The sequence below is a fragment of the Larimichthys crocea genome, chromosome II, assembly GCF_000972845.2.
Source record: "Larimichthys crocea isolate SSNF chromosome II, L_crocea_2.0, whole genome shotgun sequence".
NCBI classification, from domain to species: domain Eukaryota; kingdom Metazoa; phylum Chordata; class Actinopteri; family Sciaenidae; genus Larimichthys; species Larimichthys crocea.
The window spans coordinates 10,766,675-10,781,230 of NC_040012.1; the positions used below are offsets into that span (position 1 = coordinate 10,766,675).

The following is a 14,556-nucleotide window of genomic DNA, read 5'->3' on the forward strand; positions in this document are numbered from 1 at the left end:
CATACCACACCGACACTACCGTTACAGTCTGTGAATATTTCTTTCTTTTATTGGCACTATAAGTGAACACAGTGTTCCTGACCCTTCATAAAAAAGGACAGGTTAAAAGTTTACGAGCATCGATGCGGAACACATCTGGCTGAAGATCAGCAGCAAGATGCTCTTTTAATTGACTTAACTGAACCTTTCTGACGTACATTAGACACTGTTACTGCTAAAACAGATTGTATACTGTCTATAAAATGAATACACTATGTGATTTGTTTATTCCAACTTTGTGTCAAATAGATTTAAGGACATTTTCTGCAAGTACTGCACTCAAAACAATGAGTTACTACTCCTGCTACATGATGTGCTTTTACTACATTTATCTGATGGAGCTATTGTCACTTTGCAGATTTCTATTCTGCACACAAAATATATAATCTATATAAAAGATGACGCATTCATACAGAGTATATACAAAACTATACAAAGCAGTTAGTATTAGCTCCACCTCCAACAGTTACAACATCAGAATGCTGCTCAAACATGTGATATATAAAACCACAGAGGAGATTCTTTGCACAATTAATACTAACGTGATATTTTAAGAACAGTTTGCTGATATTACTTAATTATTATGTATTTTTTAACACAGGACTTTTACTTAAGTGAGCATTTTTACATTGTTGTATTGCTACTTTTTAAAAGATCTGAATGCTTCTTCCACCTCTGGCGTTTGATTATGTATTTTTTGATCATACAGTGTGTTGTTGTAAAACACACACAATCATCTATCCATGTCAATATAAGCACGTGCCATAAGGACATTTTTGAAAAGATGGTCCAGTCTTTTGTCTTAGCATTTAAATGAATGACAGCTATTTTGTGGACCACCCGTTTTCTGGATCCTCTCCCATCGAGCTAAGAAGACAGTGTGAAACAATAGTGCTGATCTCTCTATTTAGGATTTTGTCCCCTGTACCATCTGTACTCAGGATCAGTGAGGTCCACAATCACTAAGAAGTACTTCTGAAAGGATCAAGAGAAGCAACTGGCTGCTTTGCTGACTAGTCCCAGTGGTGTTTTCGTGATCTAAACTGGGCCTGTGAATGATCCGTGAGGGTGTTTTACCTCAGTGATTGATCTTCAAAATGATATGTTCCTGGAGCTGGACGTAGCCAAAGCAAAAACTGACACCTCTTTGTTTCTGACTGGATTGGTAATCAATTGTTAAGTGTGCCTTTTTGTTACGAAATATGAACCCGGGCGATCTCTCACACATGAGCTTGTCATAACAGAGAACAATAAATGTGAATTAAAAACACTGCCTTTCAACACGAACGTAAATTTTCTGATTTTCCCCCAGAAAACTAAACAGATGTACTGAGGGCCAATCGAGAAAGGACCCGTCATTAACAGCAAAGGAGCAGTCCTGATGTGCTCCAAATGATCGTGAGGGAATAATGAGACAAAATAAATCAATCTGTTACCCTGGTGACAATTTTCCTTTTGTACAAATGGATTTAAAACGTCATCTGTCCACAGCTTGGCTGAGCTTCTTCATATGTGAAATGACATGTTGTATTATTTGGAAAACCTCACAGCACAATAAAACAACTGTCAATTATGATCATGACAAGCTAAAACAGGATTTTGAGAATGCTAAAAAGGGTGAATTATTATTTTTAAGATGGCATCTTTCGAGTTTGAGCTATAATCAATAAATTGCTCGATATTTGGTTAAGTAGGTCTCATTTCGTTAAATAAAAATAGGTAAAAATTGACTTATTCTAACAAGGAGAGAGACTGCATTGGTGTATTACTCATTAATATGGTTGGAATTTCCCTTTTTTCTTAAAGTTTACAACAGCAAAAGGAAAACAATAAAGAAATTTGAGAAATTTCTGTTCTCACCAACTCACTTGCAGTAATCTCAGAGCTAATTTAGACAATCACACAAAGAAAATGCTTACTGCTAAACCTCAACAACTCAAGGCTTTCACAAAGCATCTTGGGACAGAGATGTCTCCTTCAAGGCTAAAGAGGGAAACCTGTCCGAGCGCAGGAGTGGTGTCACGGGGGCCTTACTTATCTCCTCCCAGATTAAGTCCCAATTGTTCGCCAGGAACAAAGGCAGCCAGTGAGGAAACTGGCCCCCCAAGGGCCAGATGGTCAGCGTTCAGAGCCCCCTGACCCCTTCAGCCCTCGCCCTCTCTGACAGAGCTGCACGTGCCCTATGCGAAACAGGCCACCCAGCAAATTCACAATCCACACTGCTCGTACAGAACACGTCCTCACATATTACCTGCCTGCCTACCTGTCTCTGAAGTCTTTCTCTTTTCTGAGGATGTTGGTTGCAGGAACAATTAGGCTTTTAGACAATATTTCTAATCATGCATACAAATATTTAAAAGCAAAAGTTGACTTAATTGTTATAAATGGATAATAAATAATGTACTTTAACATGAAAAGTGGCTGTTCAGTGTTTGAAATGAAAGTTGCCATATCTTTAGTGCCTCTCTGCGTCTGGTACCTTGAGATGTGCATGTAATTGTCATTATCTCTCCTGACATTTTGAACGTAGAGAAGGGGGTGGTGGAGACATAAGGAATGCAACCTTTGGGACATGAAACATGAGGAATGGCAGATTAGATGTAGTCAAGACAGACTGGTTTGCCTGTAATTACAATGACAAACCACCAAATACATCTCCTGGTCACTGTTATCTGATATGACTTTATCTACGCTGCTGAAGCCTGTTTCAACACTGAGCCTTAGGCAACCGTGACAATATTCAACAAATGTGTAAATCTGTGGCCAGCTTCCAAATATACTTGAAAAGATTGTTTCATCATCAGGAGTGATATTTAAGAGAAATTTAATATATTAATGCATAATTATAAGGCACCATAGGCGATTTATATAGAATAAGGTAAATTATTTGACTGCTGACCTTGTATCAGGTTTAGTTGGACTTCTTCTCTACTACAGGTTTCACAAATGTTCAAGCTCCACACTCATATAACACTTACAAATGCGTTAATTAAAAGGTTAATTGGGCTATTGGATGTAGGTTAGGTTACACACACAGTGGCCGAGCATCACTGACAGCCAGACAACGAGGCATGAAGAAGAAACTGAAAATAATGGTTAAAAATACGATATTCATGCAGTGTTTTCGTGCATTCAAACAGGCATACTAATCAATTGATCATGATAAATTACCTCGAGTCATACTTTAATTACCCTCTTCCCTATATATAAACCCTGTGCAGTTTCACCTGCAGCAGCTTTAATCACATATAATCACAAATTCACCGATGAACCAAACTTTAAGCATCTGTTTCAGCCTCGTCAGACAACAGGCTGCAGGGCGACCATCCTCCCGGAGAGCGTCACAATCCTTGTTTATGATCACTAACATGTTTTCTCAGGCCACAGTGTGAGGACACAGAAAAGCAGCATGAATGCCTACCTTAATCCACACGGAATCGGGTCTGTGCTTTTAATAATGTAGCTCCCTGGCTCCAACAACACCACTAAAAACACCACCACCACCGCCGCTGCTGCCGCTGCTGCTGCCGCTGCTGGGTTCGCTCTGCTCCGCCACAGCTGATCTGCTCACAGCGAGGGAGCCGCCAAGTGACGTCAGGAGGTTACTGTACGTAACCGTGGTGAAGTTAGTTTTTAGTTCACTGTTGAATCAGCTCGGGCTTTAGTTTTACCCAGTGGCAGTAAGAGGACGTCAGATCAACTCCAGATACAGTTTTCACTTAGGGACCATCAAAAAATTACTTTTTTATTTGAGTGAAATCAAATCAATATTTTAAGTTTGTTTTGTTTTTTTTTTTTTTTGCTAATGTTAAATTATTTTGCATAAATACTTGAAAATAATTGCATTTTTTCAAGAATTTATTCTTCTTTTATTTTCTTTTTTTCTAAATATTTTTGTGTTTTTTTTCTATAGCTTCCATGCATACGATTGGTGGACAGAGCTGTAAAGCAGTAGTAGTAGTAGTAGTGTCTGAAATCTACCAGCAGGAGGAAGCTCCATTGGTTGCAATTAAAAAGCTCTTATGGACAAATAAATCTGTGGGAAATGAAGCTAATGCAGAAGTGCTTAAAAACTGTAATTCCTCGGGAGGCCACTTGAGGCTGGCTCCAGAAGTGAGTCAATCTCCATAAGCGCCCATATTAAAAAACCCAACTTCATGGCAGCAATAACCCATTCAAATGATATTATGGTTTAAAGTTATGCATAATTAACTTTAAGCTTCTTTGCTGTTCAAAACGGCTTCATTTTCCATTGTGCCTTTTCTATTTTCTATTTAAATTTTCTTTGAAATTCTGCATTCAGAACAGTCTGTGCTCCGAACCAATACCGAATTAGGCTGTGGTCACGTATATGCAAAAGCAGGAAAGTGACTATTGCCTGTCTCTGTGAATGTGGGCAGAATATGCTGCACACACAAGTCAGTTTTCTATTCTGTAGACCGTTTTAAGGGTCAACCACATATTTGCTATTACTTGAAGCTGTGACTTCTTCTTCTTGCATTTGTGTGTGCCTATGTATATATAAGGTGCAAGTAAATTGAGTACATATCAATGAGCTTGGGAGCAAATTCAAGAGTTCAGCAGTCTGCTGCCTATGAAACTGTCTCTGAGTCTATATTGATGCTGTAGTACTGTACAATGCAGTACCGGATGCTGTAGTACTGTCTGCCAGGCTTTCTTACAGCATCATTTGGTGTCATGTAGAGGTCCTCCATGGATGGCAGCTCCATCTGCGTGATCAGTTTTTTCACCACCCTCTGAGGTTTGTCCTATGTGGCCTGTGTAATGATACATTTTGCTTGGGATTTGGATACAATAGTTCCAAAAGCATTGAAGAAAAAAGCTGAATTTTCCATTAAGATATCGATATAAAACAGAAAATTCCTCAAAAACTGCAATTATAAAATGTAAATATTCAACCATTAATGATCAAATTAAATTTTTACATAAGTATTCAGTCCAAAGGTTTGGAAAAAAAGAACCTTCTCTTTTTTTTGTTTCATTTATTCTAACACTAATTTATTGATGATCCCTTCCTCTTACTGCCAACACTGGATGAAACGAGAGTTAAGAAGCTGCTGGATCCGGAGTGAATGTCTGTCCAATGTCCAATTTACAACTGTCTTCGCCACGGCAACCAGTGTTTGGTTTCGCTTGAATGGAAGAAAAAGTTAAAATCAGCTTGTTGCTCTAATGCAATGGTGGGGGGAGGAACGATTACAACACAAACGTATCTTACTATATTAAATAGGTCCTCTCAAAATGTCATGGACAGATGACTGAGATAGGAAAGGAAATACATAAAATAATAATCAAAAAAGCAAAATAAGTGCAAACAAATGAACTGATTTTAAACCATTAATTCTGATATACATAGGCATGCATAAATACAGTGCATACATACGTTTACGTACATGCTACTTTAAACAACTGAAATATCTCCCTCTATTGGTAGAAATACAGAACTGATGCATTGAGTCCAGGCTGCGCTGCAGAGAGCTTCATGTTGCGTTGATTAAATAGATGCTACCTTTACACAACATATATAATATATGATTTACATGTTTTACTCTTTTAATTATACATTTCTTTCCACTTTTATGAGCTTTCTCTGTGAAAGGTGCAAAACTCTATGAACTTTATAAATTGTAATTGCAAAGTAATTAATTTAAAAAGGGACTGAAAGAAACACGTGGCAGTAGGTTGAGTAAATATTTCAGTACCATTAAAGTCAAGATCACGGGCCTCAAGTTTCTGACGCGAGTGACTTCTCACATTAAGAGTTGGACAACGTCGCCCTCTGCTGGATGACATGCGGAATAAACAGACTCTGAGAGGGAAAGAAAATGGACTGAGATAACAAAAATATCTTTTAACAGTGTGGATGAAAGTCAGTGCAGTTATTACTGTTATTCTATTCTTATTAATAAAGGACTAAAATAAAATAGTTACAACAATAGTTGTGGAGCATTTTCTTTATGTAAAGTACAATACAGATAGATAGATAGATAGATAGATAGATAGATAGATAGATAGATAGATAGATAGATAGATAGATAGATAGATAGATAGATAGATAGATAGATAGATCATAGTCAAATAAGCCATAGCCCACATGAGACTAGCTGCCATTCCCCAGGGAGCAACAGACAGCATTTCCTGTTTGTCATTTTGTTCTAAACTGTGACACAGAGGAAATAATAAATAAATAGCCAACACACTGACGTAACGGCTGCTTTGAGATTATATCTCGTGAATCAAGTCTATCAAGTCTTGCTTTACTATGACTAACAGTAACTGTCCTTTTAATATAATTCACAGGAGTGAGAGCAACAGCTATGCTGGGGCGCTAAAAAAAACAGGAAAAAGAAAAGAAAAGAACAGAACAGAATTATTTATGAACCAGAAACAAGAGCATATGTAAGCTATACATATATTTTACATTACTGAATAGAATAGGATTATTTTATAGCAACCAAACCAAGAGCATAGAACATGGATATGGTTAATTTTAGAGAAATGATTGGTGATTTAATTATGGTCCAGAAACAAGAGGATTTTACATTATTAAATAGAATAGAATAGATTCAAATATGATCCAGAATTATTAGGTATTTGTAACACATATAAATACTTTACATCACAGAATATAATATTTGATTTTGATTCAGCTCTAAGAGCATATGTAATCAACATGAATATTTTTCATTATTAGTAGTAATCTAATAGAAAACAACATGCCTGAAAGTCTTTGCAGTTATTACGTTTATATTCTTATTAATAAATGATGAAAATAAAGTTCCATTATGAGGATAGAATCGCTTATGCCACTTAAATATGATCCAGAGAGTATCTGTAACCCATGTGGATACGTTACATGACTGAATACAACAGAATATTTGATTATAACCCAGAATCAAGAGCAGGGGCGCCATTAGGGGGCGAAAAGTTAGGACGATTCTGAGGGCCCATGACTGACAGGGGCCCTGAAAAAATATTAAAACATTAGTTTATTTTTTTTATTAACATATCATTTATGGGTTTTAATAGAATATTTAATTTATAATTAAACACTTTATCTGTATGCAGAATGTTTCCTGTATGTCTACACAGTGTTATATTATCACAGCTCAGTGTCAGGAGATATTGTACAGTTAGTATCGGACTATAAGATAGGGCGGCTGTGGCTCAGAGTCATGTCGAAGTGTCCTTGGGCAAGATACTGAAGGCTGTGCCATCGGTGTGTGAATACGTATAAATGCTTAGCTCCTAAAAACTGATGAGCAGTTGGCACCTTGCTTGGTAGCCGATGCCATCAGTGTATGAATGAGATATGTAGTGTAAAGAAAGGCGCTATATAAGTACAGTCTATTTACCATTTACCATAAGAGAGTTCAAGTCTTCACAGGTAGAGGTGTGGTCACAAAAACTGCACATGGTTGTGTGATGGTGGGACCCGGTGTGATATCTTTTCATGGGGCCCAAAATCCCTGGTGGCGCCCCTGATCAAGTGCATCTGTAGTCCATGTGGACACTGATGAGTATGAATAAAACTTTGAAGGATCTTAATAATTAATATTAATGATTCGTTTAAAAAAAAAAAAAAAACTTTCCTCTCCCCTGGAGGGCAGCTGTTGAATGAGATTACATTTTAACATTTGTGTGAGCAGCAGCAGCAGCAGCAGCAGCAACATGTTTCCACCACAGCCTGTGAACTCTTTTGAATGCGACAGGGCGCATGCGCAGTACTTGACATTTTGAAGTTGCTTCTCCGGGGTGTTTGAACAGGAAGGCGGACATGTTGGTCAGGCTTGTGGGAGAAAATCGGGCATCGTCTTGCTGGTTTTTTATTCTTTCTCCGAAACACATATCAGAAGCCGGGTTTATACGTCTTCTAAGCTGGAGAGGATAAAGCCGTTTTGGACAGAGTGGGTGTCGCGGGAGGGGGAAAACAAAGCCGACAGCACAGTGACACAGTGCACGGGATGCGGCGGAAGGACTGCCGTTAAAAATCGGTTGTAACGACTCCGCGTTCGAACTGAGCGAAATTTGGAAGAAGCAGAAGTTTTTTTTTTTTTTTTGGTTTCTTTCCCACCACTTCTACTTTTGAGCTGCCAGGTTGTATTTTCGTTTTCTGCAAAAAAAGAAAGAAGAAAAAAAAAGGGCCAGCCTTTCTTTCGGCACAGACATGGAAACAGGCCTGGACTAACTTTTTCCTCCTCCAAAAAAAAAAAAGAATAGACGTTATATATTATTATTATTTTTGTCTGTTTGGATGCACCAACGGTTTTTAAGCCCTTATCCGTAACAGTGGCATCCTGCGGAGGCTGGCTAATCTTTTTTGCCACTGAAGTTGTTTTGCTACTCATACTGAGGAAAGGAGGGAAGAAAGAAAGAGAGAGAGAGAGAAGGGGGAAAGGAAAAACACCTTTTCGACTCTGAAAATGTGGCTTTTGTACATTCTTAAACGTTTCATCGTGTGCGAAAGCTCGACGAGGACGATGTGTTTCCTCTGAAGTGGAAAAGTTCACACGAAGGAAAGGGACATTTGGCTAGCTAGCTGCTTTGCTAAAGCTAGCTAGCCAGCCTCGCTTTAAAAAAAAAAAAAAAAAAAAAAAAGTGAGCTGTTTTTTCTTCACAAGCTCAACACACACACACACACACACACACACACCCCGGGGGAGACTTTTGAGTTTAAAACACCGACCCAAAAAAATGTCTGCCGGGGAAAGTATGGAGGCTCGGTTTGAAAAAATCGATGCCATGTTGAAAGACCCAAAGTCAGAAGTAAACACGGATTGTCTTCTGGTAAGTTTTTGTTGCTATAAGCTAATGCTTTTGCTCTGCTAGTTCAGCTTAGCCTGAGTCCGGGGGTCAGTCTACTCCTTGGAGCAGAAATACTTTCCGAAACCAACAAGTCGTCTCAATTGTCACTCAAGGAATGTGCTGATACAGGCCAGTTTGACTCAAACACTAAATCAACTTAAACACCTGTGACTGCCTACGTGTGTGTGTATGTTTATATATGTTAATGATTTGGAAACACTTTCTTTCAATGAGTCAAATATGCCTTAAAGTAGGATTGCTCTTTTTTTTTTTTTTTTTTAAACCATGATTACTTGATAACCCAGCTTCAGCAACTAATTAGAAAGCAGTGGTAATCTGGAACAGACTGACAGATGGTGAACCGTGTTTCTGTTGCCCACAATACAGACACCTCTGTGTCAGATTATTTTTAGGTTTAAAACTAATCGTGCTGTTAAATCTGGATTGGTTTCCGTGTGCCCCCTTTTTTTTTTATATCATTAGGAAGTAGGTGGTTAGATGCGCTGTTCTGTTTTGTCTACATTTACTTATCTAAGCAGCCTCCCCAAAGCCTGTTGCGACCTGCAGGCCTCCAGCTGCATCAGTACACCTGTTGGCTGGAGTTGAACTCTGCTTCCTGTCTATGGGGGAGACAACAGAAATTGTGAAGCACAACTCCCCCCATGTCTTGAGGAAAGAAGGCGGCGGCTGCTGCTGCCACGTGCTACACCATAAAGCAACACCTTTCGTTGGGTTTTTTATTACATGCAGGCAATCCCAGGAACTGAGTCACCGTGGAGTGGATGCCAAGGGGATGTTGTTGTGTCAAGTGTTTGTTGATATCAGAAGCCTTTCGGCTTGGGTGACAGTGGCACACTGTGTTTTCACAGGGATCTGGCTCTTTAGTGACTCATGGGTTCGGTTGCACTCGGACTTGGGGTGATGAAAGCGACATTCTTGTGTGTAATTGGATGGAACATTTTGGCTTGACTTTTCAGGGAATGTTTACAGGTATAACTGAGTTGTTGTTGTTGTTGTTTTTGCCTAGGATTCACTAATCAACAGGTTGTAGTTTCATTTAAACTAATTCAGGTGTTGTCACACTGACATGCCATGCAAAAGAACATCAGGGAAGCTGTTTTGGGGAAAGGGGCTTGTCCTAAAACCCCACCCACACACCCACCCAACTTGTTTTTGTATAGGCCGCTGTAGATAGCTTGTCTTTTGAAAAGTAAACTTGCTTCGTCTCTATGACCTCCCGTCCTGTTGCAGCAAGAGGCAATTAAACTTACCTAAAAGTGCACACACTCTGCATTTTTAATGGCAAAAAGCTGTGGGGACTGTTCCTGCTGGCAGCCACACACACAAGGGTGTTGTTCCTCTTTTTTCCCCCCTTTCTGCAATCTCGCCTGATCAATGAATGGAGGCCTTTTGCTGAGGCTCTCTCTGCCACCATGCAACTCCACCCACAGCTTAATAAAATTCCATGCTAATCAAATAACCTCTTGTCTTTGACCGGCCTGGAGTTCCCTGTGTGTCCCAAAGCCATTCTGCACGTCTGGAGAGAGTTGAGAGCAGGCAGGCAGCTCTGAGGTAGCTGGGTGTGGGCTCTGCTCTCTACCCATAAACCAAAATTATGTGGACTGAAGACTCATGTTTCTGAATGCCGTGAATCAGGACATTTAACTCATAAAGCAGCCAACATGCTCGGCTATGAGTAATAGGTTCCATCAGAATGCACAATGCAGGCCTTTTTACTGGCCATGTTTCTGTACCTGAGTTTTGAGCTGGCATTGCCCAGCCCTGTTGGGATTATACATTTTTTCCCATAGAAGTCTGGTTTGTGTTGTGTGATGGTGACATTTGGCCTGCACCAATACCACTCAGCCCTGGGCTTGGCCTATTGAGCACGGTATTCCAGCCCTGTCGTCCTTATCTTCACCCCCTAAATAAATCCTGCTGGGAGAGAAGAGCGCCTTATCTGGATGGGCGACCCCCTCTCTCCAATCATTGTGCTCTAGGCAGGCCTCTAAGAGCCAATCTGAACAGACAGAATTCCTGACATTGTCACGTGAAATGTTCACTGACATCGAGGGCCACAGGACTGTCCGTATGTTGTTTTTCTCTGCCGGCAACAGTCAACATGTTGCGTCAAAATCAATTCATCAGATGATGTGTCTCGATTAAACATACTCCCCTTAGCTGGTGTCTCTGAAAGTCAGCATGGAGGACATGGTGTGTTTTGTCAATTTGTTGAAAACACTCCACAGCAGTTCTTCAGTTGTGGAGTCTTCCTCATCATTTGGTAAATTTAAAATGGTTCAGTTGATATGTTTGAACTTGTTTTGCGAGGGCTTTGTCTCTTGAGATGGATAAAGGCCTCCTGGCACAGGCCTTTGTTCTTACTTTGACACTTGGGGTGCATTAGCTTCTCTGTGTTTTTATCCCTCTTTCATCTGCTATTTGGACGCTAAATCTGTAATTACAGGAAACTGCATGGCTAGTCAACCAGATTTGGAGACGGTGATTGTGCGAATGCTGAATGTGCACGTTAGAGTGGGATCTCTTATTTTTATGATGATTAAAAATAGTTGAATAAGCTAAAACTTGCTAAATTGACAACAGTAGAATTCGTGTATTATTAAGACTCTGAGTGTTGTAGCTGATTCACTGATGGAAAAAAAACAACACTTGCTTTATCAAATTAATTAGATAATGAATGCGTTAAAATCCCATTTGCAGTTTAACGCCTGCCAATATTTGCCACTCAAATATGACTTCATCCCACAAGAATGTCTAGACTATGTTGACTAATTGACAGAGGTGCTTTTTATTACTGGAAGTGTTAATAGCTTATTATAAACAGCTAATGGTTTCTCTAGTTATGGTAAGGTTTTTGTTTTCCACTTTCAATTGGTCCCATTGCCACTTTCATGCCAATTCTCAGAGTTTAGGCATTTAAATGAAATACCTGGCTGACCACGAAGAACCTTTGTATGGATAGAGGGACAGTTTAAGTCACAGCTGCCTAAATATGAGCCTTGAGAGTGATTTCTTCCTATCTGCCTCGCATGCTCAGTCTCCTACTCTGAGTCAGAGCCAGAGTAGAGCCGATCCTTGTTCCTCTTATGTAGAGTCCCTGCCCTTGTTCTAGTAACCTTTGCCTTTAATAGACAAACCGTACCTGCAAGGTGTTGTCATAACCGATAATGCAGCTGTGGTCTGTATTTGATCCTTGACTTGAGACAGAGAAGAACTTTACTTGACTTGTAACTCAAATATTTAGTAAAATGTATGTATGTTTATGCCTGTTAAGTTGCTTACTGCAGATCATTTGCCGTTGTTTTCAGGTTACGTCAGTATAGTGTGAGTGTAAGTTCAGTCACCTGCTTTTGCCTCGTTTTGCCATTCATTCAAAGGAGTGTGCTGAATGATGCCCTTTAATACTGAATCAAGGTTTAGCCTGTGTTTCATTTATACATAAACCAATTTATGATGATCGAGGCAGATGTGTAATATAATTGTGATATTTCCTCTGTCTGTTTTTCTTGGTATGGTCAGGTGGTAATGCAGCTGCCAGGAGACACCGATTTGACACTCATACTGGAATCTTGGATATCCCAGCATCCTTGAATGCAACACATTTTTTTTTTCTTTTTTTTTTCAAAACCCTTTACCCTTCAAGGCTAATGAGCAGTAACATTGACAAACAGTAAAAGTGACTACATTCACATTGTGGTGTATTACCTACTTTAAGTACTTTATTAACTTTTGGTACGCTTTGGAAAAGAGATCTATAATCTGTAGTTAATTGGTTTAAATATGGAAAACTATTAGCTTGGTCCTTTTAATGATCAGTTACATCTCCTTGAGTTGAAAAACATGTATTTGTGGCCATGGTAATGGTCAGCATTTGATCCATCCCTATTGTCAGAAAGGTTCAGGGCTGTCAGTTGTAAACTGCTCTCCTCAGCTATTCAGCTATGGGAACAACAGTTGGCTGAGCTATTTGTAGCTCTGCATTCCCTCAACTGACTGATTATGTGGAGGAATGCATACTTAAATGATCCAGGCTTTTAATAATGGAACGCTTTTGCCTTTGATTCACCCACTGAACTTTACAGCCTCCTGCTTTACTTTCGTATGATTTCTGAAGAGCTACAACCCCTGTTTAGTTTGTCCCACTTACAAAAGACTCCGCGACCCCTGTTCAGCGAAGACGGTCAAGTGAACCGAGTTGATGTGTAATAAGGTGGTCGTTTGTCGGGTGAGGTCAGAAATCCTGAGCAGAGCAGGCTAGGATAGCAGAGTTTTGCTTGAGAACCCAGAAGCTCGGTCAGTGGAAACTCGTGAGTGCTCACCACTGTTGGAATAACTCAATTATATTTTGACATGAAAGCATTTGTGACAGTGATTCTCGCTCACTGGGACCTCATAAGGAAATGGAATGGCCCCTGTTTTGCCACCCCTGGGTTCACCGTCAATGCCGTTTATCCACTAGAGTTGTTAGATATTCAGGCTTTCTAGGTAAGAGGGATTTTCTGTCAGTAGATATTATGTACAGCGGGAGTGTGCAAGCGAAGCCTGGACCAAGTTAAAAAAAAACAAAAAAAGTGAATCTCTCTGACTGCTTGTACCTGAGAGTTAGCAGTGAGGAGGCGGCTTGGCATTTAGTGCTTGAAACGCTATCACTGGTCTGTATGATCGTGTTTGTGTTTACACGACCGCAGCCTGCAATGGAACTGCCTTTATTTGCATGGCAAGCTGAACAGCTGACTGCACAATTGCTCACATGTGGAAAGCATATTGTGCTGAAGAGGTGGCAGAAAAGGAAGTGAGAAGTAAGGCTCGACTTAGGCCAGTCCACATGCCTTGTGCTGGCATGCAGAAAGGGATGATGTGGCTGAGTCTCCCATGGAAATTTTAACTCAGACTTTAATGTCTGGAAAAGAGCTTGAGTGTGTGTGTGTGTGTGTGTGTGGATTTTTCTCCCCTAAAGCTTAAAAAATAATTGCCATATGTAATGTCAACCACTGGTTTGTGTGTTTTGTATAACTATACATTTTTTAAATTTATTTATTTATTTTTTTTACAAAATTACCACATTTCATTAATGGGACGGTGAGATGGTTTTTCATATTATTATTTAGTAATTCCAGGGATGTGTCGCCCTCTGGCTGAAGCAGCATCAGCAGAAATAGGATAACATGGAGTTCTGCAAGCTCTGGTTTGTTTTCCCAGTGATTTTTTTTTTTCTTTTTCTTTCCCAAGACTGCCACATAATGAAACATAGCCTGTAGACTGCTACCGCCCAATGTTTGTAGCACTGTGTGAATTGTTTGCATTGGTTTGCTCTGTGTCTTATAGACCGCATGCGCATATTCTCTCTACTTTTTGATTCAGCGTTGGTCCTACGTTAAATAACGGTATCTCAAAGGCTAATGTTTATATCCACATACACTTAGAACTTGTTTTTGTTTTACTATGTATCTGCTTTTTCATTCGTACTGCATTTTTTCCTTCAGTGCACAGAAACTCCTGAGCCTTTGGAAATTTCAGAGCTCCGAGAATTGTGGTAGAAATACTTATCTAGGAACAGTTTTCACCGCTTGAAATTACTCCAAATTACTGGAGCTTTGTCAGTGATCCCGGGCCACCGTCAACCTCGTATTTGTTAGCGTAGCCCAGAGCGGAATTTGGGCTGAGCCGTGT

At 39.7% G+C, this 14,556-nt stretch overlaps 2 protein-coding genes across 7 annotated transcripts in view; one reads left to right on the forward strand and one right to left on the reverse strand.

Annotated features, from left to right (window-relative positions):
- The window catches only part of greb1l (GREB1 like retinoic acid receptor coactivator), a 37,070-nt gene extending 33,329 nt beyond the window's left edge, over nucleotides 1-3,741 (reverse strand). Inside the window, exon 1 of the mRNA XM_027290572.1 lies at nucleotides 3,461-3,741. The gene's annotated coding sequence lies outside the window, so the exon portion shown is untranslated. The remainder of the gene's footprint in view (nucleotides 1-3,460) is intronic.
- rock1 (Rho-associated, coiled-coil containing protein kinase 1) overlaps nucleotides 1-14,556 on the forward strand; it is a 37,043-nt gene that overhangs the window by 1,636 nt on the left and 20,851 nt on the right. For 3 of the 6 annotated variants that reach the window (XM_010729220.3, XM_027290592.1, XM_027290595.1), the window contains exon 1: nucleotides 7,776-8,847. In XM_010729220.3, coding sequence (XP_010727522.1) covers nucleotides 8,755-8,847 — 93 coding nt within the window. In that variant the 5' untranslated portion in view covers nucleotides 7,776-8,754. Of the gene's footprint in view, nucleotides 1-7,775; nucleotides 8,848-14,556 lie in introns of those variants that run through there. The other 3 variants (XM_010729221.3, XM_027290597.1, XM_027290590.1) reach the window with 2 other exon arrangements.